The sequence below is a fragment of the Actinia tenebrosa genome, unplaced genomic scaffold (assembly GCF_029948245.1).
Source record: "Actinia tenebrosa isolate PJP-AT-01 unplaced genomic scaffold, QUT_ActTen_1.0 PGA_scaffold3__52_contigs__length_22856419, whole genome shotgun sequence".
Classification (NCBI taxonomy): Eukaryota; Metazoa; Cnidaria; class Anthozoa; order Actiniaria; family Actiniidae; genus Actinia; species Actinia tenebrosa.
In genome coordinates this window covers 20,709,279-20,736,055 of record NW_028292580.1, presented here as the reverse complement: position 1 = coordinate 20,736,055, position 26,777 = coordinate 20,709,279, and the positions used below count along the sequence as shown (strand labels likewise).

General features: G+C 36.5%; 4 protein-coding genes across 4 annotated transcripts; 1 reads left to right on the top strand and 3 right to left on the bottom strand.

Moving 5' to 3' along the window:
- Positions 1-203: 203 nt before the first annotated feature.
- Positions 204-6,787, bottom strand: LOC116305138 (succinate--CoA ligase [GDP-forming] subunit beta, mitochondrial). The gene is made up of 11 exons (XM_031714974.2): positions 6,687-6,787; positions 5,918-6,065; positions 5,567-5,666; positions 5,054-5,144; positions 4,447-4,599; positions 4,225-4,314; positions 3,843-3,939; positions 3,264-3,425; positions 2,620-2,762; positions 2,288-2,408; positions 204-1,602 (listed from the first exon to the last, which is right to left on the bottom strand). The coding sequence occupies exons 1-11, from the start codon at positions 6,774-6,776 to the stop codon at positions 1,490-1,492; spliced, it is 1,308 nt and encodes a 435-aa protein (XP_031570834.1). The 5' UTR covers positions 6,777-6,787; the 3' UTR covers positions 204-1,489.
- A 69-nt stretch (positions 6,788-6,856) lies between these two features.
- On the top strand, positions 6,857-10,391 carry LOC116305135 (transmembrane protein 243). The gene is made up of 4 exons (XM_031714971.2): positions 6,857-7,271; positions 7,874-7,924; positions 8,743-8,841; positions 9,787-10,391. The coding sequence occupies exons 1-4, from the start codon at positions 7,221-7,223 to the stop codon at positions 9,901-9,903; spliced, it is 318 nt and encodes a 105-aa protein (XP_031570831.2). The 5' UTR covers positions 6,857-7,220; the 3' UTR covers positions 9,904-10,391.
- A 1,450-nt stretch (positions 10,392-11,841) lies between these two features.
- LOC116305136 (uncharacterized) lies at positions 11,842-25,939 on the bottom strand. The gene is made up of 15 exons (XM_031714972.2): positions 25,823-25,939; positions 25,397-25,628; positions 24,922-25,046; positions 23,556-23,796; positions 19,198-19,274; positions 18,611-18,689; positions 18,228-18,449; positions 17,115-17,268; positions 16,805-16,879; positions 16,401-16,469; positions 16,248-16,327; positions 15,987-16,151; positions 15,182-15,456; positions 13,910-14,321; positions 11,842-13,623 (listed from the first exon to the last, which is right to left on the bottom strand). The coding sequence occupies exons 2-15, from the start codon at positions 25,575-25,577 to the stop codon at positions 12,920-12,922; spliced, it is 2,859 nt and encodes a 952-aa protein (XP_031570832.2). The 5' UTR covers positions 25,578-25,628; positions 25,823-25,939; the 3' UTR covers positions 11,842-12,919.
- LOC116305137 (cytochrome P450 10-like) lies at positions 19,835-22,367 on the bottom strand. Its single transcript, XM_031714973.2, has one exon. It carries the CDS (start codon positions 22,154-22,156, stop codon positions 20,522-20,524), a length of 1,635 nt encoding a protein of 544 aa, XP_031570833.1. The 5' UTR covers positions 22,157-22,367; the 3' UTR covers positions 19,835-20,521.
- Positions 25,940-26,777: the final 838 nt, after the last annotated feature.

Below are 26,777 nucleotides of genomic sequence, written 5' to 3'. Positions count from 1 at the left end.
AAATTTGTTGTTTTGATCAGTCTTTTCATCATTTAGGCTTTATTAAGGACATCATTTCTGTTTGTTTTGCTCATCGCTAGTTTTGTTCTCAGCGCTATTGGATATGTTTATTATTTAGTGAATGAATATTATTATTATCATTGCCATATGCAACTTTATATGTACATCGATTACTAAGATAACATTTAAAACTAACAAAAGAATAAAATACTTATCACACCTTTTATTTTCATTCATATGATTGACAATACAAAAAAGTAGCATTTCTTAATTTCTATCTTATTAATTTCATCTTAGTTAAATGTCATATTGATAACGCTTTCCCATGATCTCCTGGCTACACTGTCCAAAAAAATCGAGTTTTAAATGAAAAGGGACTAATAATAATAAAAAAAAAAAAACAAACAAAAAAAACGAAAACAAGAAATAAAAACAAAACAAAAAACAGAAAACAGAAAAACTAAACAAATAGCTTGTTTAAATCAAATTGTAAAATATACTAGTACTTTGCTGTCCACACAGCTAAAAGTTTCAGAACAAAATTGCTACAATTTACAATGGGCACTGTGAAGTGCAAAGATCTATAAATGTATGGCAAATTTTGAGCCAAAGTAGTCAAAATAAAAGAATTGAAGATAAGTTCCAAGCATTCATTAATAATTTCGCCTTCATTTATAAAAAAGTACTGTTCACTACGAATTATACAGTAATTCAGTGAACTTGTTTTATATACCAGTTTAAACAAAGTTATTCGAATTCAAGCTAAAACAGACCTAAAGTATGGAATCAAGGAAGGTAGCTCTTCATACTTCTCTGGTAAAGAAAACTCCAGGCATGACAAGTTTCCTTATATTATGTAGTTCCAGACAATATCCATACCCTCACCACGGAGGAAATCTGTAAAAGGACCCCCCTACCCCCAGGAACTTCCAATTTTCTTCCATGCAAACTCTGTAATTTTGTTCTTTCTCTAACCCCCCTCTCCCCAGAATTTCCAATTTTTTCCCTTGGTGGGTATGGATATTTTCTGGAACTACACATTTTGGCTTTAAAAAAATACATAACATTTCTGATAAAAAGCTTGAGTTGTCCAAATCCATTCATTCCATACCCAAGGTACTAATGGAGAAGTCACATGTTTTGATGCCACTCCCCTACCAAATTCCCAGTTCTTCTCAAGGATATTGTAACTGTATTTCTTTAAACCAAATTAGTTTCAAATATTTTCTTTTGTTTTGCCTCAAACAAATAAGTTTCAATATTATTATCTGGTCGTACTAGCTTGAAATTGAAACTACATACTACATTAAAAACCCCATGGCCTGGTTGTATGAAGGGTGGATAGCTCTATCCAATAGATAAATCCTTATCCAGTGGATAAGTCCATGCTCTTATCCAATAAATTTATCCACTGGGTAAGATTTACAGTATCCATTGGATAGTACTTATCCACCCTTTGTACAACTGGGAACAGAAGGCTAATAATCTTCTAATCACTGAGGCTGACTACAGCCTTGATGGCAGCATCATCCATATCATGAGCAGAAATCAATGGCAAACCACTTTCTTCTAGAAGATGTTGGGCTTTATCGACATTATTACCTGAATATTTAAGATAAAAACAAATTAAACATCAGCAACAATGTTTTTGAGACTAAAGAAGTAGAGTGGAAGAAAACCAAAGAATGCAAGACCAGCAGGGAGACCCTGCAGTGAGTTTATTAGGAATTTTCTAATGCCATATTTAACTATTGATAAAAGCCATCATTTTTTCCTATGATAAATTGGCTGAAATGCAATCAGCCATCACAATTGGAGCAGCAGCATCAATAGCAGCAGGACCACACAACAACAGCAGCAGCAACAGCAGCAGCAGCAACAACAACAGCAAAAACAACAGCAGCAGGACCACACAACAACAGCAGCAACAACAACAGCAGCAGCAGGATCACACAACAACAGCAGCAGCAGGACCACACAACAACAGCAGCAACAACAACAGCAGCAACAACAACAGCAGCAACAACAACAGCAGCAACAACAACAGCAGCAACAACAACAGCAGCAACAACAACAGCAGCAACAACAACAGCAGCAACAACAACAGCAGCAACAACAACAGCAGCAGCAGGATCACACAACAACAGCAGCAGCAGGACCACACAACAACAGCAGCAACAACAACAGCAGCAACAACAACAGCAGAACTAGCATTGGCAGATAAATCAGCAATGACAACAGGCGATTTATGGATATCATTTTTCAATACCAAACAGTCAGTTCTTACCTTCTAATCGAACTACTATTGGGACATCAAGTTTGAGCTTCTCATAGGCAGATACAATACCACTGGCAACTACAGCACAGTCAACAATACCAGCAAATATGTTTACTAGAATCACTCGAACCTGAAATGAAAATTTCCAAAACTGCATCACTGCCTTGGGATTCAGATGTTCAATCTCATTCTGGGGATCTGATGTTGGGTTCTGTTTTGGGTCACTCTTTATGCCTTAAATTTGCCAAATTATATGTTTTAATGGCTTGCAATCATTGCTAAGAAAAAACACACAAAAGAAAAGACATGGGATACCATCTAATATATTATGCAGTACACACCCTTGGGTCCTGGCTAACGATCTTGAATGCATGCAGCACTCCTTCTTCCTGGACGCCACCACCAAGATCAAGGAAATTAGATGGTTCACCTTTATGTAACTTTATAATGTCCATAGTTGCCATAGCAAGGCCAGCACCATTCACTTAAAACAGAAGTTCAAATAAGTAGTAAATTATTAATAGCATTTTTCATGGTTGATAAAAAATAAAGACATTGGTAAAGTGGTACTGGAGGCTAATTGGTGTCATTTTGCATCCAACTTCAAAACACTGGAAAAGTGTGATCGAAATGCAGACAAACATTGCAAATAAAGGCTTCAATTACATGGACAAGATAATAATAATAATAATAATAATAATAATAATTTAATATTTATAAGAAGAAAGAAGAAGAATATCAGTCGAAAAACCAGTTCTTTCATGAAATGGAAACAACAAGACCACAAAACATCGTTGCAGCATTTTAGCATGTGTGCTGGGCTTGGCTTGTCCTCATTTCAATCCCATGGTACACAATTGCAACGTCATCCATGGATTTCAAACACTATTGATTTCGACCCAGTCCTCCAACATGAAACTTGGGAATTTAAAAATATAACTCAGAGTCTTTAAAGAGGTTTAAATAACCCAAAACAGCTCATTACCTAAGCACGCAATGTTGCCATCCATTCCAATGTAGTTCAGGTCATGTTCTGCTGCTTGTACTTCACGTGGATCAGTTTCTGTGTTGTCTTCAAGAGCAAAGATGCCTTTTTGTCTAAACCTTGCATTGTCATCAAAGTTGAACTTGGCATCAAAGCACACCACTAGAAGATAGACAAATCAAAATCAAAATATCTAGCAGATTGATCATACGTATCCCGAGGTCTTGAATATACGGACCAAGGGCACAGTTTTTCCCTATCCGGATTGACTATAGGACTGTAAATAACTTATTTATTCTTTCCCCATATTTTTTACTTGTTTTTGTAATCGTTCTGTTTTGTTGTTTAGCGGCAAAGGATACCGGACCGTGAGTGCTGACTGATACTGACAAAATACCACCCACTCAAACAGCCTATCAGAACGCACGATTTTTTAGGATACCAGACCGGGAAAAAAATGTAAAGCTTGGTGCTTAACGAACTAAATGAATTACATGTATTGTGCTAGCATTGCTCATAAAACAACTCTATCAAGATAAATAATTATTATTTATTTATTATTTATTTTATTCCTGGTACCTTTTCCATCTGGAGTCAGTCCAAAAGGATTTATTTCTACTTGGGTTGCATCCACTTTAAGAAATAACTTGTAAAGCTTCTTGATTTGTTGAGCTGCCTATAGAAAATAGGGGAAAAAATAGTCTAGTATTGAAAGTCCATCATTATTAAGTTTACTGACAAGTTCTTATAACCACTACCACCACCACCACCACCACCACCACCACCACCACCACCACCACCACCACCACCACCACCACCACCACCACCACCACCACCACCACACTCCCACCTTTGCCGTCACTGCAGTCATTGCTGCCAACACCACCACCACTATATTACCAGCCACCTCTACCAACGATCATCACCACTAATAACAATAACAACAATGGGAAAGAAATACCTGTTCTTGTAAATTACCAGTGAATTCCAATTTGCCAGCCAACCATCTAGCATCTTTTTCAGACAATCCCTTCACAATGTCCACAGGAACCTTTGAAACATAAATTTATAAATCTTGTTAGCTCTATTACATGTACCATTATCATCATTAATGTCTTTATAATATACCATTTCTGTAAATTTTTTATACAGTCATGTATATTTCATTGGTATATCTAAGTACCTTGTATATGTATTCAGGCGTTTCCTTGGCAACCTCCTCAATATCCATTCCTCCTTTTGGGCTGCCGACTATTACTGGGCCATTAAAGTCTCTGTCCATCAGTATGGCAAGATAAGTCTCTTTGTCGATATCATATGCTTCTGCCACCATTACCTATTGGGATAACATCATGGAATATTGCATGAAAATATCATACTATGGAAATCATTAGCACCCATTCGTTTTTGTTTCAGTGCAACAGCTATCAAAATTTGTCATGTGATATCTTTTTTATGAGCTGCACAGAAATTTGATTTTTTGCTGCCTTCAATCAAAAATAATCAGTCGGTATCTTTCATATTTAAGACTTGTTGCAGTGAAAAACCCATTTCACGACAAGCTGTTGAAATGTCTGAGTTCACAGAATATTAAAAACTGCAGTAAAAGTTGACGCGTTCATGGTTCAAGTGTCCCCACTGTAACAAATGAGAACATTCTTGCTACCCAAAGTAGTTCAAGTAACACAAGATTTTATGCTGAATCTAGACTTGTGTTCCCCTCCCCTTCCTCCTCCCATTGAAATATCTGAGTTCACAGAATATTCTACAGTATTAAGTAAGTTCATTACCTTTCTCACTGGCACACCCTCCTCTGTCGTTTGCTTTGTGACCAGGTTGTATCCAAACATTTGTTTTGTTAGCTCTCCAACCTTCTCTGGGCTAAAAAAAAAAAAAAAAATATGCATAATTAAAACTTAGAAGCAATCAAGTTTATTACCTATCATTTGTGTAAAGGTCTTTGGTTCTGCAAAATGGGGATTGGACATCAGGCCAATTTAAGAGCTCTGACATTCAAGATGATATATATTTTTTTCATTCCACCTATCAATATTGCAAATAAAAAAGCTAGTGAGCCCCCTTAATGAGCTTTTGAATTTGAATTGGATATTAATATTCAGTTTATAATCCTTCTGGGTGTGAGAGTAACTTTTTTAACCCTTTTGGGTTTTCTCTCTTGCACTTCTTAATCTTTTTTTTTTTTGTATTCTTCATGCGAAACATAAAAACCTTCAAAACCTTTGTTCTTGGGAAAAAATAAAGAACATATTTGTATACAAAAAAATCTTTAAACATGTGCTTACTCTCTAGTTAAGTGTACTCCACCCTTGAGACCACTATTGAATGTTCCTTTGCCTCTACCTCCTGCAAGGATCTGAGCTTTCACCACATATTCAGCAGCATCTATATTCCAACATGATATCATTAAAAGATGAATGACTACTAAAGGCCAGTAGGTACTACAGTAGCACTGTTGTATCGAAAAAAGGGAAATAGGCTATTACCATAACCAAGTTAATCATTAGAGTAGGTTCTCATGTACCTTTATTTGATTGATGGTAGTCTATTTATTACTATCAATAACGTGGGTAGCAATGAAACAGTGCTAATCTTTTTCTAAACTAGGAAAGATTACATTGTAACTACAAGCATACTTAGTTCTTTAGATAGCTTGACAGATTCTTCAGCATTCTCACTGACTATGAATCGTTGAACATTAAGTCCATTATCTTGCATGATCTTCTTGCTTTGATATTCATGAAGATTCAGCCATCTCACTGGAAGAACACTCACAGGTGAAATCTACAAAGATTATATTGATGGTTACCATGGAAACTGTCATCCTTATACCTATTAACCCCACAAGTTAATATTGAGGTTATATGAAATCAATATGTGTAGCTATAACATACATTATTTGGTGGTTTTCAACCATTCCCAAGAGGATCAAAAGACAATGGTGGCCATGCTGGTTGACATATGTAAAAAAAGGACCTTATGAGAAGTCTTTTGCTATAAAAATACACCAGATGACGTAACGTGAAAACAAAGGATAACGATATACTTTTACAAAATATCAAAATACCTCTTCCCCCCTCCCCCCACATACAAAGCCCAAGGGGGCTGGTGTTGGGCATCATTGTGTACATAAATACACAAGTCAACAGCTAGCTTGATGCTGATTATGTATAAATCTTTGATGATCTTTAAACCTAAACATTAGCCTTAATTATCTTGATACTTTTTTGAAGGACCCAGCACAATCGCAAATAATACAACTCTTTAAACAATATCCGAGTAGAGTTATGAGAATATTTCCACATCACAATATGGATGCCACGTTTACACAAAATGCAAATAAAAAACAGCTGATTTCCAAATCGTATTACGACTGTTGGATTTCTAAGTTATATAGCGTCATACCTGCTTCGATCGGAGAATAGAATTCCTAAAAATTCCCGAGAAATTTCGGTATAAAGAAGGTAAACCAGAAACACGCGACAAAGCCGCCATCTTGGATTCGAAGACAGAAGTCTAATGCGCATGAGTAAGGGATCAATCAGCTGGATAGCGACATCGCGGGTTCAGGTATCAAAATGCAAGTTGGTGCACAAAACACATGACTTGATCATAGAAAAAGTTTTCGAAACATCAAGGAAATTCCCTACTGATTACAAAAATACTCCTAATTTACAAGCCTACCTGGGTCTTAAACCTTCGTTATACCAGCTTGCTAAGTTAAAGGACTATTCGAGGTGTTTTTAAGGAGTTTTGGATGCAAGGATTTGTCTGTACACCTCCCGAGATGTGATGATAATTTTGCTCCTGGGGATTGCTATATTTTGTCATGTTTGTATTTGCATCGTTTTAAAAAACTGAAAGAACAAATCAAGATTAACTCTTAGAGGATTGAATCCTAGACATCATTGGGAAGGCTTAACTTTTATTAAAGTAACAATGTACGATGCTGGGACAGATACCCCATTATTTGGAGACACGCGACCAAGGGTAGGTTTCGAACAACTTTAGCTTAACTTTCTGTTATATTAACATCAATAACTAGTATTCGTTTAATTTAATGGCTCTTTTCTTGGTGTTGAAAGGCACTTGAGGCATAAAGACAATGAAACAATAGCCAAGGATATAAATGAATTGTGGAGCTAAACAACACGTACAAATAAACAAAAACCCAGAAAATAAAGCTTGCTATGTACATCAAGAGAGACCTGATTTTTTATCGAGTGAATGCAAAGCTTACATCGTAACACTTGAAAATTAAATTTAAAATGTCAAGTCCTTGTTTTGAAATTTATATCATAATGATTGCAAGTTTTCTTGATTTAGAAGAAGATCTAAAAATGATACTTTCATTGATTACATACATGCGTACCAAAAAAAAAGTCACGTGATGTTTGCCTTTCATTTTTGTCTTTTTATTATCATTGTACAATTCGAAGGTACAACAACCTTTAAATATTTAAATTTATCATATGAGACAAGATTTTGTTTATTAAGCATTAAGTATTTATGAATATATCTTTATGATATTGCAGAAATCTTTAGTAATCCAGGCATTAAATAGCATCACATTTGTATTGTTTTTGATTCAGGATCGTTTTTTAAGCTATCTACTTGGAGGATTCACATGCATATTGGTATTAGTAAGTATAAGATATATTCTGGTTATCATTAAAGGTAGTGGGAGCTAGTTCAGTGTGTTTCGCTGGTGTTTTGTTACATGACCATTCCATCTTTCATTTCCTTCTCATCCTTTTGTATTCACTTCTCTTTTATATTTACTTCATCAGTTCACATCCTTTCTTTACATACCTTCCCTTGCTCTGCATCCCCTTTGTTCACTCCACTATACAGCTGAGGGCTTGAAATAATGGATGATCATTAGACAATGTCTGCTCAGTTAGAACTTGTCTGGTTAAAACCTTTCCTGGTCAGTCAATGAACCCTTCTTAAATGTATCTTGAATGTGAGGTTAACATGGAAATGCCACAAATTCCATCGAGAAAAAGTGTGATTTCTTTTATATTTTCAACCCTGTAGCTTCTCATCCACGATACTTTTGAGAAGGGTCTATTTGACCAGTAACATTGAGCAAGAAACAAGGTTTGACCGAGCTATTAAACTTATTTGGCCGGTAATCATGATCAGTGACTGACTGGCAATTATTTTACCCCTGTTGTCATTGCTATGCATTGATCGACACGACAGTGAGTCACAAAAGAGAAATCAGCTAGCAGTACACTGATGCCAGTCTGAGTAAATAAAGGTATGGATCAATTTATTTGATTGACGGCAGTATATTGCCCGATTTCCCTGTCTTGATCAGTGTGTAGGGATAAAAACAGTAGTAACCCCTGCTATACGTCAATTAAAAAACTTGTTTTGCTCGTAGTGGTCTGTCAGGCCTAATCATTTCATCGTTATTATTTTTGATCTCAGTAATTGTGTTAATCTTTTTCAGTTTACCTTCATAAGTTCCTTATTTCCTTGGCCTCCGCCATTCAAAAAAATCTTTCTAGCCATCGCCATCATCTTTGTTTGTATAGGAGAATTAGTTTTAGTAAGTATATGATAGATTTTTCTTGATTTTGTTGTTACAGTATATGGTGCAGTTACGTAAACCCACAGATGTACATAATACAGTATTTACGAATTTTTTTATGCCAGCTGCGTCCCCCCAGATATGTACATCTTTGGTATTTGTAATCTCTGTAATCCATGGTCATTGGTAATTGCAAATAATAGGGGAAAATCGTTTTTCTACCAACCTTAGTTATGCCATTTCTCGAAAAACTAAAATAGCACTGAACATTATTTCTTACTCCTCCAAAGGTAGAGAAATGGGGTTCGTTTGGACCATTAAACCACTCCTAGCAATGGGCCTAGTGCCTTGTAGGAACCCTGGGAAATAAGGATTTATAGTATTAAGTGTTTACATTGCACGGAATATATCAAAGATCATGCATGTGAAGGTTTTCATCAAGTATTTCTTGCCTCACAATTAGGTTCAAACCCTGTCATGAACACTGGCATATTTTTCTCAGGAATACTTTCCAACCATTACTGTGTTGCATGTAACCTTACTAGCAAATAGTTGCTATATACCTTTATAAAATAACTGTTATGAATGTCGCATTCTGATTGGTTTGGAGCATGTGCTCTTTGAGAGCATATTGCATGCATGCGCACTTTCCGTTGCGTCATTCCTATCTATTGTAATTTTTATTTTATAAAAAAAATAAAAAACTTGCTTGCTGTGTTGTGTGCAGTCATAAAGCACTTGGGGATTGGCAGAACACTCGAGAAGTGTCCAGAAGCACTCCGCTAAGCTCCGTGCCTCTCCTAACACTTCTCTCGTGTTCTGCCAACCTGTGTGCTTTATGACAGCACACAGCACGCGCACGCGTTTTCTATTTCTTCAGTAACTTTACCAGTGAGTAGTAACTACTTTTTTTTTTTATTTTGTACCATGCAATACAATTAATATATTTTTGTCTTTTTACAGATATTTTGGTACAAAAGAGGAGATTTGGACCCTAAATTTCGTAAACTCATACTTTTCAATTGCCTTTCATTAATCATACTATGCTTATCTGCTAATCTCTTTTACTATCCAAAATAGCCAGCCTTTATAGTTAACATTATATAAACATAATCCAACATTAGTATGATTTTAGACTTGAATATCAGAGAAAAGATGAAATTTAGAATAAAAAAAACGCTTTAGACACTCTTCTGCTCTGGCTAACTTTGGAAAACCTCTAAATCCCTGCCCAAGCAGTAGTTATTGCCTACGAATCACTGGTTGCTTAACCAATCACAGCATATGAAACTCTCATAATCACCGCCCGAGCAGTGGTTATCGGCTAAGAATCACTGGTTGCTTAACCAATCACAGCATGTGAAACTCTTATAATCACTGCCCAAGCAGTGGTTATTGCTAAGAATCACTGGTTGCTTAACCAATCACAGCATGTGAAACTCTTATAATCACCGCCCGAGCAGTGGTTATCGGCTAAGAATCACTGGTTGCTTAACCAATCACAGCATGTGAAACTCTATATTCAAGTTTAAAATTATATTCAAAATAAATATCCATTAACAAAGAAAGGATTCATTAAGGCAGGAAAAACAATGGGTTAGGGTCATGATATTATATTTACCTTTGAAGGAGAGTTATCGATTTTGTGATAGTCCAAATTAATTTTTCGACCCCCCCCCCCCCCCCTCGACCCCCCTCCACCTCTATAAAAAAACTGCTGTCAGCTTATCCAACCACACTTTTCCTCCTATAAAAAATGAAATCTTCACAATGAAGCTAGAGTTTAGATATTCATATTATTATATAGATAGAGTCTAAAATAAAACAAATAGTATATTTTCTACTTAACTTTTAAAATCTTAGACCCTGAGTTAGCTGACTTTATAGCTGGCTATGCCTCTAATCATTAGAGTGGTTTAAAACTTACTATAGCAAATGTTGTAGCCTGCCTACAAGTCTGAAATGTTTAGTTCCAGAAAATCTCCGTATCCAACCCATGGAGGAAATTGGAAATTCTGGAGGGGAGGGAAGTCACAGAAAAAACAAAATTCATACTTTGTATGGAAGAATATTGGACTTTCTGGGGTTAGTGGGGCTTTTTACAAATTTCCCTCATGGGGGGTATGGATATTTTTCGGAACCACACAATACCGTAGGGGAAAGGAAAGCAGGTCTAAAATAATGGCTGCTCAATGGCCAGACTTAGACCAATCTGCATTATGATCATTGGACCCGGGGGGGTTCTCCACCAGAATTTGGCAAGGGGTGTTCCGCTGGAGTTCTGAAAGGGGTACCCTGTTTATGACAAAAAAAACCAAATTTGTAGACCCTGTTTCATGACAAAAGATATAATTTATTGCACTGAGTTCCTGTTTCAATCATCATGTGTATCGTTTTTTTACAACCATAATAACCAGTTTCGGTCAATACGAAAGTAGAAACCCTGAATATGACAGGAAACTTGGGAAGAACTTGGAACTTGAGTGAAATTGCATACCCTGTTTATGACAAGAAGCTTGAAAAATCATCCCCTGTTCGGATCATCCCCGTATAGTCCATATATGGGAGTACCCCCCCGGGCTATTTGACACCATTTCAGGTATGGCTATGCTTTTTTAGTCAAATCTAACTAGTGGTCTATCAATGCTGCGTTCTGATTGTGTAGGTCCAGAAATTATCCTCAGCTCGCATGGTTATGTACACTGTAGCTATTGATTGGTTCAAGGATGTGCCATGTTTTTTTGGCCACATCTGAATCAATTCTAGCTCACTTGCACTTCCTAGATAAATAGAAGAATATAGCACAACCAAGCCAAAAACGTTTTCAAAACAAAACAAAAAATCAGTAAAAAATTTTGAGTTTCCTAAAGTGCTCAAAATACAGAGATTTTACATCACTAACAGTTAGTAATAAGTCATAATTAATAATTTTTAAATAACATTGAATTAGTTGAATTATATTTTTTGGGTTTTATCAAAAACTACCTATAGATCCAATTAAATCAATACACAAAAGGGTTTTGGTTTTCTTTGATCTTTAATTAATGTTATATTCATTTCATTCACCAAAAGATAAGAAACAAATGCTTTGCCCCTTTTAATAACACCAATGAATAATTAGACAAATTGAATTGAACTGGAGTTGAAGTCAATAATCCATTTTACAGTTCCATTCAGTGACCACAAATAATAGTTCCTAGCCGTGGCTGGAGTTTCTGCCCATAGGAAAACTACAGTTTATCATGCATGGTAACTCCAGCCTCCACTGGGAACTATTATTTGTGGACACTGAATGGAACTGTAAAATGGAATATTGGCCACCAGATTTCAATGATGGCGCAAGACTAACAGACTGTTTTGTATGATACTATACTTGTATCTAGTAAACATCTCAAGCTTGGGCAATAGTTTTTCATATTAGATGACAAGCTATTGAAACCAGCGTTTATTTGACGTGTATATATATGTCAACGAACATCAAGCCTTGATTTACCCTTTTTTAAACCAATTTGGGGGTATTGTATGTCTCCAAGGTGTATTTGCCCCAAGCATTCAACTTAGTATTTGAACTGCTCACAAATGTAATGAGTTCACATAGTTGGGAAATAAAGTTGTATATAATGTGACAGGCATCTTCGAAAAACACAAATGTTGAGCATCAAAGCACCAGTGTCTTTGCAGATAATATGGTTATCCATGGCATTCGTCTTCAACTATGACACAATCGTCTCCATCTTGCCCCATCATCCTCAAAGAATCAGGTATGCAATATCACCAGTTTCTTTGTCAATAACATCGTCATGCATGGTATTCTTGTTTGAATATGACAGAGTGTCCTTCATCTTCCTCCATTGTCAAAGATAATTCTGATGTGCTCAGAGTATGCTTTTTACCAATTTCAGTATCATCATTTACAATGGCATTCCTCTTACACTATGACATAGTCTTCTTCTCTATCTTAAGGTATGCTTTTACCAGTATCACTGATTAGCATCAATCCACGGCAATCCCCTTGCAATATGGCATAGCCTTCGTAATCTTGTTCCATCATGAAGCATTCTGTCCTATCTATCAGTGGTATTGGCATATAACATCATCATCCATGACATTCCTCTTCAACTATGACACAGTGTTCCCCATCTTGTCCCATCATCATCAATGAATCAGATGTACTTAAGGTTGCCATAGTAACCACTTGACCAGCGTGACTGAAGTCGGGGTGAATAGAGGTAACGCAAGCAGAAACGTCAGAAGACATGACAATGTCGTTACTACTTGAAGAAGGTAATGTTAACTCTACTGCATCGTCTGCTTGTGACTGGAGAAATTGCTCAGGGAGATCTGCTTGTGGAACTAAATCACTAGCTGATAGGTTTGGATTGCTGCTTGTCAGTCCATGCGAAACTTGCCGAGAGTCCAATTCATCATTGCCAACACCATGTATTGTATGATGGGACAAAGTGGTTGCACTTTGTAAAGAATGATGTACAAGCTCAGTGGAATTGCTGTGCGACCTCCTGAAGTTATTGGCGGTGGTTTGTGAAACGTCTGAGATTTGGAAGGAATGAGCAGTAGAACTTCCGATTGACTGAGTGTCAGTATTTGATTTTTGCAAAGCATGATGGGAGACTTGGGGGGAACTCGTTGATGTGCTGGTTGAGAAAGCTGCTGTGGAATACGTAGCGATTAAAGAAGAAAGGTTGGACACTTGTAGTATTCTTCCTTCAGGTAGTTGTTGACCACTCACAGCGGTGGCGCACAGTTCTGTACCATCAAGTGATTGTGCAATAGCTGCTGGACCTGTAAAGCAAAGGGTATTAGCAAATCTACATAGCTTCAACTTTATCAAGCCCTGAAACAACCTCTAACGACTGATCAAAACCACAGATCAAAACCACAGGCAAACTCACAGATCGAATAGTTGCGTGCGCAATAGCCTTGGGGGAGAAAGGAAAACTGGAACACCGAGAGAGAAACCGAACTCAGATCAGGAAGTCACCCTACAAACTCTAGCCGCACGCGATAATCAATCAGAAATGAGAGATGACCGTGCTAGTGCATGTGATAATTTCACCAAGCTAAGTACCTTGCTGATATTGTGTTGTATTAATAGGCCGATCTGTAGTATTCGTACTGATGTCCTCAGTATTCTGGGTTGTTAGTGAGTTGTCTGCAATACCGACCAGAACAGCACCATGATTGATCTCTTCAGAATTCGATTCGTGGCTGTTAGCACTGTCAATGAGTGTCCCTGTTGGATGGCTGGTAATGTTGACTTGGTTGGTTATTTGTGTTTGAAGTTGTTGTTGATCATTAGGCTGGTTCATGGAGACAGGGACTTCATGTTGTATTAAATGATGGGTAGCCTCCACAGGTCCAGAGATGTCTGTCTGTACGATGGCTTGAGCCAGTTCCGGGTTTACTTCTGGTAAGCAGCGTACTGAATGATGAGGATGAAGGACGGCCGTCATGACAACACCTTGAGGAGAGATTTGAACCTGGAAAAAAGGGAGCATGAGTTTTGCACAATTCACCATTTTTGCGCTAGCTGTCACGTGGTACAAATTGTATTGGATTGTGTTACGGTCGCCAAAAGATTCGGGCATGGTTCAAAACAATGTCCGAACTTTTTGGTGACACAATCCAATACAATTAATGACCACATTCTCGAACATTCTCGTTGAATTACCGTACAAATGTGCTGAAACTCTTGAATAGTTTATCGACTTTATTTGACTTGATTCGTGGATGCTTATCCTATAGTGTAATAGTGTCACCCTTTTTTAAAATATTTTTCCAAAAATCCTCTTGAGAGAGCTAAATCAATATGAATCAAATTCTTAAATTGTACATTTGTACGACAATTCATTTTAGAAAATTGCAAGGCACTACAAAAAAGATTAATTGTTTCCAAACCGGAGGCTTGGTCATGCTCATTCTAAAAACCTTGATTGCCATGGTATAAGACAACACATTTGTGAGACACAACAGACCCTTATCACGCTAGCGTAACATTAAAAGATTTTGATTTATCGGAAAAACGAGTCTACTTTTCTACTACTTTTCTACTACAAATTTGTCACATCGTAAAGATTGCCCTTCAAATGACATAGATATCAACTTTTAAAACTAAGAATTTTTTAATCCTCGTTCTTCGCCGCAGGCCAGAAGAAACGCAGGCTCTCGGTACGAGATTGCCTGATAACGAGCTTGTTAGCGCATGAGATGCGTTAGTGCCATACAGTTCTTTAAAAAAATGCTTAGATTAGAAATGCTTAGAATATTCATATGTTTATCAGTTTAAGAGTCTATTGACTAAGCATCATTAACCAAGCCATTCCAATATTTCTCTACTCACCTGTTCACCATGTACTGCACCAGTATCTACTTGACTTGTGTCATGGTGTCTTACTACTTCAATAGTGGGTTGCTGTATGATATATGTCTGTGCAGTAATCGAGGAAGGCTGCATGGAGTGAATTATATATGACGGCTGGAGCTGGTTGGCCTGAGTATTAAACACCCCATCGGGAGATGAAACGTTGTTGAGTTGTAAAACCTCGTACCTTCCGGGATTCGTCATTGCGTGTGTGGAATTATCGTCTTTTGTTACAATGGATCCATCACTATTCACTGAAATTATCAACAAACAATAGGTTGACTGAAGTCAGTAGTGTAGTTAGAGTCCCTGAGTTATAAGGCAGGGCACGCGTTTTTAGCACGGACGTTCCCGCCAAATCCACAAGAAGTTCACCAACATCGGAAGTCCCAAAATGATTTTTCTGTTATCTCAACTTGGAACAAAACATTTTTTAGCCACTTCAACTATGTTTGACAACTTAAAAAAAAAAAAAAAAAAATGGAAGCTTGAATATAACTGTCGTTCTACTCCAACCGTGAACTCTCGAGTTTATTTTATTTTTCATTTGTGTAATTATGCTTTTTTTTCTCTCCTTCATCATTTCATCTCATCGCTTTTATAGACTTTCAATACATGTAACTCAAATTCTATTTTTTTTAATTCGTTATCTGATAGGTTGACAAACTCGAGTATTCACGGTTAGAGTAGAACGACAGAAAAGGGGAAAGAATGTTGGGCGTTTGCCATCTCTACGCTATTGTTCATAGTATTGATTGAGAATGGGCCAAGGAATGAATCTCACCTGTTATAGTATGGGGAATATTAGCATTGTGTGCATTGGATCTTTCAAGATTTCTAAGCACTGATCCATATCCTTGTGGAAGCCTGTTCTTGTACCGTGATTCTTGTCTTTCTATTTTGGACTGTAACGTATCTACATAGTGAAGGTGCAAGTATCCTACTATATCTGGAATAGAGATCGAGAGAAACAACTTGGTCAATACTTAGAGGAATTATATAGAGCAAATTTTCGACAAAACAATGTTTGACGTACGCCACTTACCTCTAAAGCTCATATCATTCGCTGGAATATGTTTTTTCATTGCCCACCATTTGCTGCGAAGCCACTGCGGCGATCGGACACTGGGAATGGAAAATATTACTTAAGTGAAGGACAGTTTACGGGTAAAGAAATGATGCTCCTATTCTTATTTACCTTGTCCAGTTTGTCATCAAAGTTTTCCAATCAATGAGATTTTCGTTTTCGACATCTAATTCGTAAATCCTGGAAAGAGTGATAGAATGGAATTGGTTTGTTTAATATTAAAACCCACTTGGGAAACAACTCAATGGCTTTCATTGGGAATTGGACATTCGAACCTCTCTTTTTTTCTTAAAAAAAACGAGATTAAGAAGGAAACTTCGAAACGACTAATAGATGGATAGAAGAAGAAAGACGGGTCGGGAGGAAGGAAGGAATGGCGAGAGGAAGGAAGGAATGGCGAGAGGAAGGAATGAAGTAAGCAAGCAAGGAAGGAGGGAAGGGAAGGAAGAAAGGAAGGGAGAGAGAAGGGAAAACGGGGAGGGAAAGAGATATATATACATAATCGTACTTCATACCTGTTAATGAGTTTTATCTCGTCTTGTTTTGTCCACTCCTTGCCTCCTTTTTCTTTCCAATTCAAGTAATTTAACCTGGAAAAAATTCCGATACCAAAGGATTTGATGACATGAAGATTAAATCAAGTAAGATTACAATATTTAGAATATTTGCACTGGTGCTTTGAATTAGATTAGTTTTACAGACATTATAATAAATACTTTTCCTTTAGTATTTTCTTTTCGTTTTCATTTCTTTTTTTTTTTTTTTTTTTTTTTTTTTTTTTTTTTTTTTTTTTTTGAATATTATAGACTGAGTATCCTGACTAACCATTTCGACCTGCATTGCTTTTCTGATCGTGTTTCGACTTTTTCCGCCACAAGGGCCCATGAAATCCCAGTAGTGACAACATCTCCTGCTTGCGTCCCACTTAATTCATGTACCGCATTAGATAGACGTTCTTCTTCTTCTGCCGTCCATTTGCCTGTGAGATGGCAAGGAAAGGAAACAAACTTTAATCCTGTTAATTACAGCTGATTGGTCTTTATGATATCTATCCTGGCTTCACAGAAGATGCCATGCCTTGCACTCTAACTATACTTGTACAAAGCATCAATAAGCAATACTCTACCTGATCATAGTTAATGGAGCGGAATGGTTGGGAAACCTATTGTTCTAGGTTTTTGTTTGACTTTATCCATTGTTATATGACGTTGACCGTGCATAGAGAAGGAAAAATGGTTCTGTACTTTGTTTATGCTATTAGGGAATATAGAATTTTTTCCGTAAAAAATTGTTTTAGAATATTTATTATTTGTTAATTAATCCTATGTGACATTATTAATCGTTTATCGAAAAGGAAATTGCCTTTTTTCATGATTTCTTACTTATCATCTAGTAACTTAACTGTATCTGCGTGGAAATATTTATCCGCATGGTTTGTGGTCCTCGGATAAAAGTTTTCACTTTAAAAATGTTAAAAAATGAAAATAATAAGGAAATGCGTATTTTCAGCCATACTTGCTTTGGTTCGTCGTGCACGGTCAGTAGGGGTTTTGCGCCTTCAAAGTCGGTCTTCCCTGTGGATGAGTTGACTTTACTGACAATGTTTTGAATAAAATCTCTAATGAACAGTACCCCAAAGAGAAACTATTTACACTTCCGGTTGACGTCGCCGTCATAGATTTTGAAAATCTTAAAGTCCCGAGTATCACGTGATGGTACGGTTCAACCTCAAATGCAAAACAATACCTTTATTCTATGAAGTTTCCAAATCATTCAACTCCATTAACCATGAGCTGATTGACCTAATCTCTATTAGTGGCTTATACCTATCCTTTACAGAAGAGGCACTCCTCCCCCATAGGGATGCCAATAGTTGTGCAATCCTGAATACCCTCCCCAAACTATAGTCATATAATGCATCAACGTGCAACAATGTACCTGCTTGACAGTTCTCTTTCAGAAGTCTGTATCTATCCTTTACAGAAGATGCACTCCTCCCCATAGCGACGCCAATAGTTGCCCAATCGTTACCATATTTCTCCTTCAGTGACTTGAGTTGCTTGACTTCTTCAGGTGAGTATTTGCCAATGTAGTTACGTCGATCGTACATTCGAAGAACTCGACGATAGATAGCAAATAATGGGCGCTTTATTCCTTTAGCTGAAAATAACAAATTCAGTTGGTTTCACTATAAACCTTAACATCTGCGTGTGGGAAAAAAGACGTAATGTTAGAGAGGATGAAATATTTCTTACAAATCCCTTTGGAGGAAAAAAGTGGTATCAAATAGAGGACCTAGATTTTGCTTTGATATAATTTACCTATAGTCCTGTAAAAGTCCTTTCTGTCGTCTTTAGACATGTCGAAAATGATGATATTTGGATCTGCAATATTGTTGTCCTGGAAGGAAAACTTCATAGTTTAGCCTTTTCGAAATTTTTTTGTTTTTTTGTTAGCGTTTAGTAGCTTTCAATGTAAGAAAAATTTGCTTGACCTCCACTACTTCTCATTTACAATTTTGCAATTTTGTAAATTTTAGGAATCACGTATGCCATTTGCTGCATGTGATCTATTAAAAGCTTCCAGCTGAGTTGATCACGTTCTCTGAAAGGAATTATGGGTCAACTATTTTCATTAAGCATTTTCCGAGCATTTTCTGAGTCTACAATATGTAGACTTCTCTTGAGTAATTGAAAAAAAAAAAAAAAAAAACCGCCATAAGTTCGACACGATCAACTAAAAGAACGAAGAACTCGTATTTCTTAGGTTATTGTGACTGAACACGATGATGAATCCTCAATTGTGATTGGCTGACTTTGAGTTTGCTCTGAAGGTCAACTCAGCTGGTTTAAACGGGTTGCGACTTAGGGAACTGGGACTGCTGGGGCTTAATTTATCAAAGCCTTACTTTACAGTAATTGATGATATTTTCTTTCAGGATATCGTTCTCTTCTTTGGACCACATTCCTTGTCTCCATTTTACACCTGCAAGAAAAATTTTTAAAGGTGAGCGTTTTTCCTAGCCTACATAAAACCGAAATGGAGGAAGAGTGAGCTTTTGTTGGCCTGTGGATGACAATGGTTGAGATGGATGGGTGAAAAAATAACCGAAAAATGACCGAAGTAAACTACTTTAAAGTTTGAATCTATAATACCGTTGTTTCTTCTGAATTTAATTTAATTTTATCCGAGCATTCTAAAAATAGTTTTTCAAGCAGTGAAACAACAAGATGGACGAAATTTATGACATGCGTACAGCCAGCGTAAACATAGTGGAAATCACATGCAGCGAGCGAGCTAAAAAAAATTACAAAAAAAAAAAAAAAAAAAAGGTTCTCAAATTCTTTTCTAGCAAAGTCAACAAAACCACGGGCACTCTAAGATGTCATATATTCGTTAGAGGTATACAGTATATGGTTTTAATTTTTCAACGAAAAAAGTAAGAGGTTGCTTTCCAGATGCAACAGAGGCGCGCGAAAGTTTAATTTTTGGGCGGGTTCAGGTGAGAAAAATGATACAATGAAAAGTGAAATGGTCACGAAAAATCGATTTGAATACAGTATTTTAATACATTTAACAAAATTCTCCTGAAAGATTTGCTTCTAAGAACTAATACAAAATAAAATATAATGATAGGAAAATAGAAAGAAAGTTTTACAGCAAAACTTGCACTTTTGCAACACATTTTGTATGAATAATTATAGAGTTATACATATATAGTGATACAAATATAATGAGGTAAAAACGAGGAATATAAGGGGCGATTCAGTTGATTTTTTTTTTTTTTTTTGATTTACAAGGCCTTCCCGTTCATTTGACGTCTTTCACTTTACAGACACACGTTGAGTGAACTGCAAATACGATGTGTGGGTAACATCTTACTTCATATGTTTATGTTACAAAACCCTTTCAATTTTCGTTTCCCTTTATACTAGCTCATTCCTCACTAGATAAGTCAGATACATGCACGCCTGACTAACTGACTAATGATTGGTTCACCTGCCCATTAAACTTGATGTCTTACGCCTTACAAACATGATCCATCAACTGCAAATACGATGATAATCTATCTTCCTTCCAGTTTTTCTTAAACCCTTTTATCTTATTCATGCAAGTTCAACTTTTTTTGCTAAATGCACGAGTAATGGGTGCTGTATAATGAGTGTGGAAGGTGCTTTGTTAAAATTATATAACAGACCCAAGTATTTTTCATTTCTTTATGAGCTCGTATTCTAAGTGTTCCTCTTGATAAATTTGACTCTCACTGGGCGATCAGGGACAATGGCGCCTTGAGCTTCAGGTTCAACATCATCAGCATGAGGATACAACACCTGGTAATCTCGTACTATCCTAGTCAACAAAAGGTGCATCTCCAGTTCTGCAATCCGTCTTCCTGCGCACATTCGTTTACCAAAACCAAAAGGCAATGAAGCGAATGACTGGGGAACTCCAGGAGTGTGGTTATCAGTGTCTCTTAACCATCTCTCAGGGATGAATTTAGTTGCATCATTAAAAGAACTCTCATCACGACTCATGTAGTAGTAAAGTGCATTAACGTGGGTGCCAGCTGGGACGTGGTATCCCATCAACACCTGGTCTTCTTGCAACACTCGCACCAGAGTTGGAAGTACCGGGTACAATCGTAGAGTTTCCTTGATACACGCCTTGACGTACGGCATATTGGCCAAGGTGTCCACAGATGGGAGCTCCCCGGGTTGCAGCACAGAAGTGATTTCTTGATACAAAACTTCTTGCTTCTCAAGGTTCTTGCCAAGCATGTACAAAGCCCACAGAATGGTATTTGACGTTGTCTCAACTCCTGCAAACATCAGATCTATAACACTTGCAGTTATATCTTCTCTGGAGAGCTTTCCGTTTGCGATCAAGAACTCAAAAAAGCCAGCACCTTGATCTTCCAAATTTCCTGTGGGGTTTTCTTCAGTTAACTTGCCTTCTTGCCCCAGATCTCTTATTTTCTCATCAATAAAGACTTCAGCATACTTGTACATATTTTCAAAAGACTCTATAAAACGTTTATAAGAGTTCGTCTTGAAGTATTTATATAATGAAGCTGGTAAAAGGCTGACCGGGAAAACAGAAGTAAGAAAGCCATGAACAGCCTGGATGAGGTTTTGTGCGTTTTCATTTGTCTCGTCTTCAAGGCAACCCAACCTCTTCTCAAAGAGAAAATAACACACAGACTCGAAGGACCATTTAAAAAGTTCCTTGTTGAGATTCTTTACCTCGTTCTCAAATTCAGTGCCGACATTTTCCTCCTTGACCTTCTCGAATCGCACCATGAAGTCTGACACGACATCGTTAAACATGGGTGAATAGGAGACCAATTCTTTTGGTCTTAGTATTTTCTTACTTATCACACTCCTGTGTCGATACCAGTCATGGCCATCAGCAAAGAACACTCCTTTAGTTTTCTTTTCACCTTCTAAGAAGTTGCCAACAACCGGCATTTCAATACGTCTTGGGTACTTTGGTTCCAGTTGAAAGAGCTTGTGTGCTTCATTTGGGTCGGCGAGTTGAACAACAGGAGTCGTAAACCCAGGAACATGGAACTTTGATATTTTTCCATATTCTTTCACTCCTTCGAATTGCATATCGAGAATGTACTTAGCTAAGGGTCGTCTGCCTTTTTTTAACATAAAATTCAACATGGTTCCAAAAATTGGCACTCTTGGAGGAGTTGGTATCTCTTCGAAGTTCTTGACAGGATTTTCATTCTTGTTAAGAACTGTGGACGAAGCTTCAACTGTGCTTGAGTTTCGAATATGTAAAAAAGAGGTAACAAAACGGCTCTCGAGGTAAAATGGGCGATTAAAGCGACGAATGGCGAAGGAAACGTAACTCGACATGTTTAGCAAGATGGCGAATCCGTCTCCAACAAGACTTAATGAACTGAATATTATATTAGAAAACTAACAAACAACAATAGGATTGCGTTATTTACGCAATTATCACGAACATACAAGTTTTTCAAAACCTTGAAGGTTAAAAAATAAATAAATGAATGAAAATTCAAAAACAAAATTATAAGATTATCATAGGCAATATGGTAAGGAGGAAAAATAATCTAAATTTTTGGAAACGCTTTGTTATTTATGTACTGGTTACTGTAGCTTGTCATCGATCATCAATAGCGTTCGGCTTACGTCAATGATGTACTTAACGAGTACTTTTATAGGAATAAGTCACGCAATAAACTGCACTAATACGGATCATCGATGCACCGTCTTACAGTAAGAATGATGTTGTACATCATAACCTAACAACACCAAAACCTGCAATTTGTCATAAAGCATCGATTTTTAATGAAACTCACAAACGTAGCTCACATGTGGCGTCCTTGATGAGGAATTGCACTCATGCATAACGCCCTTTTTAAGGGCTTTTGAAAAACCGATATGTAAGAATATAGGCACCTAAATTTAGGTATCACACTAAAATCTATATACCCTTTTAATGAATCCCACAATGCCTTATATTCCGTGTTTGACGTCAGAATAAATTTGACGCGGAAAAAAAAACTTGACGTCACACTCGAAAAACAAAGCATTGTGGAATTTATTAAAAGGAACTATATATTAAAAACAAAAACAAAAAAAAAACAAAAAACAAAAACAAAAAAAACAAAAACAAAACAGAAACAAAAACGAAAAACAAAACAAACAAAAAACCACACAAAAGACACACACACACACACACAAAAACAGAAAAAATGTTCTACAAGGAAATGAAAAAAGTAATAAATTCATGGTATCTTCTCCATCTCTGTCGAACATAGGACCATAGGCTTTGGGGAAAGTTATTCAAACCACACTACAGCACTTTTCTGACTCTGCTTTCTCTCCATTTTTAACATTGTGAAGTAAAAGTAACTGAAGACAATAAGAGAGCATTTAAATTTTAGGAGGGGGAGGGGGCCAGAGGAATTAGGAGCATCAAATATTTACAAGTGAAAAAAGGGGGGTCACTACTATTTTCTGGTGATAACTTTGAATTTTTCCAATTTTTACAGTTAGGTATTGGGAGTCATTTTAAAATTTCAAAAACTAAGCCAGATGGGCTAGCAAATTGGGCACATATGTTAACAGCAATTCCTCTGAGTAAGGACATTCTAAAAATATATATACTCCCTAAAAACACAGCTTGTCTAAGGGAGGCTTGAATAGATTTTATATAATAACACAGGGATCCCATCTTATTATAGAGTGCATGCTAAAAACATGTTCAAGTACTGTCAATAAACTTTACCTTTTCCCTGTAAGCTGTCCTTGTCTTCTTTAGTAGTAAACCAAGCTTGATTAACACCATCTTCGCGACTCTCAACCAGAGAAGAATTGGGTAGAAGTGTTGGTTCATGGCTTATTTGTCCAGTGATCGAAGACAGAGCTTGAGAGATGCTGAGGGGATCAACTTGGCATGTTTGAGATATAGATGATATAACTTGTTCCTGGGTTAAGCCTGATGATTCCAGTGAATTAGATGAATCTTCCTGTATTAGAGGAATTAGAAAAGAGTTAGGTACCATGAACTTCATATTTTTTCTATAGGTATAGGTAGATCCAGTAATCTTTTTTAGCAGGAAAGTGCATATATAGGAGGTAAAAACATTTTTGTATAAGTTTTTTGTATTTCATAACAAGATTCTGTGTTATATATTTGGGGGAGCTGGGGTTCCAATCCCCACCCCCCCCTATATGATCTGAATGGTGAAGCTTCATATTCATATATAATATCAATCTAGAATTTGAACAAGTGTTACAAGTAAACTGTGATCCAGTTTCAAATTGGAAAACAGGCTCTGGGCATATAAAATCCCACATACAACTTGATCATTCAATAGTGTGATAAGTTTTGTGGAGGCAGAATTTGCAACCACCATGTTTTTTTTCATTTTCAGAATTATTTTCAGATTTCATTTTCTCAAACAAACAAAAAAATCATGCAGTTTGAATAAACTATTTTATTAGTATATGTAATAGGACTCTAATGCTAAATTCCGAGGACTGACAAAATTGGATGAGGCCGTAGGCCGAGTCCAATTTGGCAGTCTGAGGAATTTTTCGAGTCTAATTATTTCTTGATTGGGGAGCATGAAATCCCATTACCTATTAATTATATAGCTGCCTAATTAATCACATATCAACAAGACCTGTCCAATTAAGAAAATAATTGGACAGTTACCTATATGGGATTAATGAGAAGCTGTATAATAATAATAATAATAATAATCATCATCATTATTAATATTACAAAAATATTTAATAAGAAAAATAACCAAAATAGTCATCCGATCTACCTATTATATTTTTTGCAGCAGAAATAAGGAATGGCTCGATCCAGAACTCTTAAAGCATTAGACCCCCCTGGCTCTTTGAATTGTTTTTTTTTCTTTTTCTTTCTCATATTTTATTCTTATCACATTTTTTTTATCTTTATAAATGTTATATATATATATTTTTTTTCTCAGCTTTCTCGTTCCGAAGTATGTATATGTGGAAGTACGTGTCCAAGTAGTCAATTGTAAATTACCTAATGATAGTGAGATTTACAATTTTTAAAGATATAAAAATGAAATAAAGTTTCCATTAAATTAATTGGACAATTTTTTTATTACCAGATCTTGAACAGCATTGTATCCTTCACTTCCTTGCTCTTCAATGTGAGCACTCTTAGCTTCAGATCCTTCAATATGCATTAGGTCTTCATGTTTTCGCTTAACACCACCACCACCATCTACACCTAAGAAAATGAATATATCATGTTTTCTTCTGAGTAGCAAGAGCATTCAGTATTGGTCTCCTATAAAAAATCTCTATGAAATTCTAGGTATAAATAGCAGCAATATAAAAATGGAAAAATAAACTTTTTAGAAATAAAAAAGGTGTTCAGAGAATAATTATATAGATTGTATATATTTTTGTAAATATTTTACGAGGATTGAAAATTAAAACCCTAGCTCAAACGCGTGGAGCTTAAAAGTCCTTAGTATCTTTCACTATAGTGGTATAAATATCATGTAAATATAAAAATATCAAACATAAATATTCGAAAAATAATTTGACTGCTGAAATAAGTTTACATAAGCTTACCTAGGTCGGACAGTGAACTATTAACATGCTCTTGTGAAAATTCTGAATCAAATTCCAAATCGTTTTCGATCTCTTCCTGATCCGGGTCGATCTCTTTCGTATCAACCATACAAGGACCTTCCCCAGGTATACTTTCGACTGCCATCTCAGATTCCTCGCAGTTTTTCTTAGCTGAGTCCATTCTTAGTCCTTAGATCTCTGTCCTGGACCTGTGAGTTATCCACTTCCTGTCCTAAAAACAAAAACAAATTCGAATTTCGAGCTCTACGTACGGGAACTTGAGTCTTGGTGAATGAACCAAAGCCCCGAATGTAGAAAACCCCGGACGTAGACACCGATCGACAGCCACTATTCAATGGTCGGCTCTCTTCATCCTCGATTTTCCACCTCTAAAACACCCCAAAAAACTAAAGAAATGACACATACCTCTTTTTTAAGTATTGGTATAACGAAGAATGAAATAAAAATAAAAATTTCGCCAATCATATAGATTTTTTTAGAGACATTATTTCAGCCATGCTCGATATTTTTTTTGTAAGAGGTAAAGCCGCTTTGTTAAGGGCTAGGACCCCCCGAAGATATTTTGAGCGGAAGTCCAAAAGTCACGTGTCAATTTTTCAATATTTTCTTTATTTTCTCTCTCTTACTAGTAATAATCTAAATTACTAAAGTAAAAACGTTGAAAAAGTCTTATATAGCCTGACTTGTATATTCAGTTGATTTGAAAAAATATGTTCTGCTGGTATTGCTTTGTTTTTTATCATAGCGCCTCACCTGCCTTGGCCAATTGATCCTTTTTTTTCAGTTCAGTTCAGTTCCATCGCCATTTCCAATCTTTTACCTCGCAACGAAAACAATGACAAATGACAACGCCAAAAACTCTTCAAGAAAAATCAGAAACAAAAAGGAAACTAAATCCGTTGCTCAGAAACTTTTCAAACTCTTGGGTAGACAGGGATCGGCCAAACAGATTATGAAAGTGTGAAAAGAAAAAGAAAAAAAAACCAAACATTCAGTATAATGCCTATATTAATTATCTATTCAATGATAACTGAAGAGAATAAAAAGAAGAATTTGGCAAATATAAATTTCATCAGGTCACCCATCTAAGCAGCAATCTCCCTTAAACGTTATTGACTCATTGTGTTTCCACTCGGCCACGATTTCAGGAAATTAGCATGAACAATAAAGAAAACAATCGACTGGATAGACTAGATTATTTTTCCACTTCAAATCAACGTGCCAGTGTTTGGCAGGTTGTGCAAGGGATTAGCTCATAGATATGGTCTGGGGGCCGGCTAGTCTCTCCCCTGATGTTTCGGATAGAACACAGTCCTGCGTAATCCATACACCCAAGGGCAGAGGGACTTAATTGCCGTCA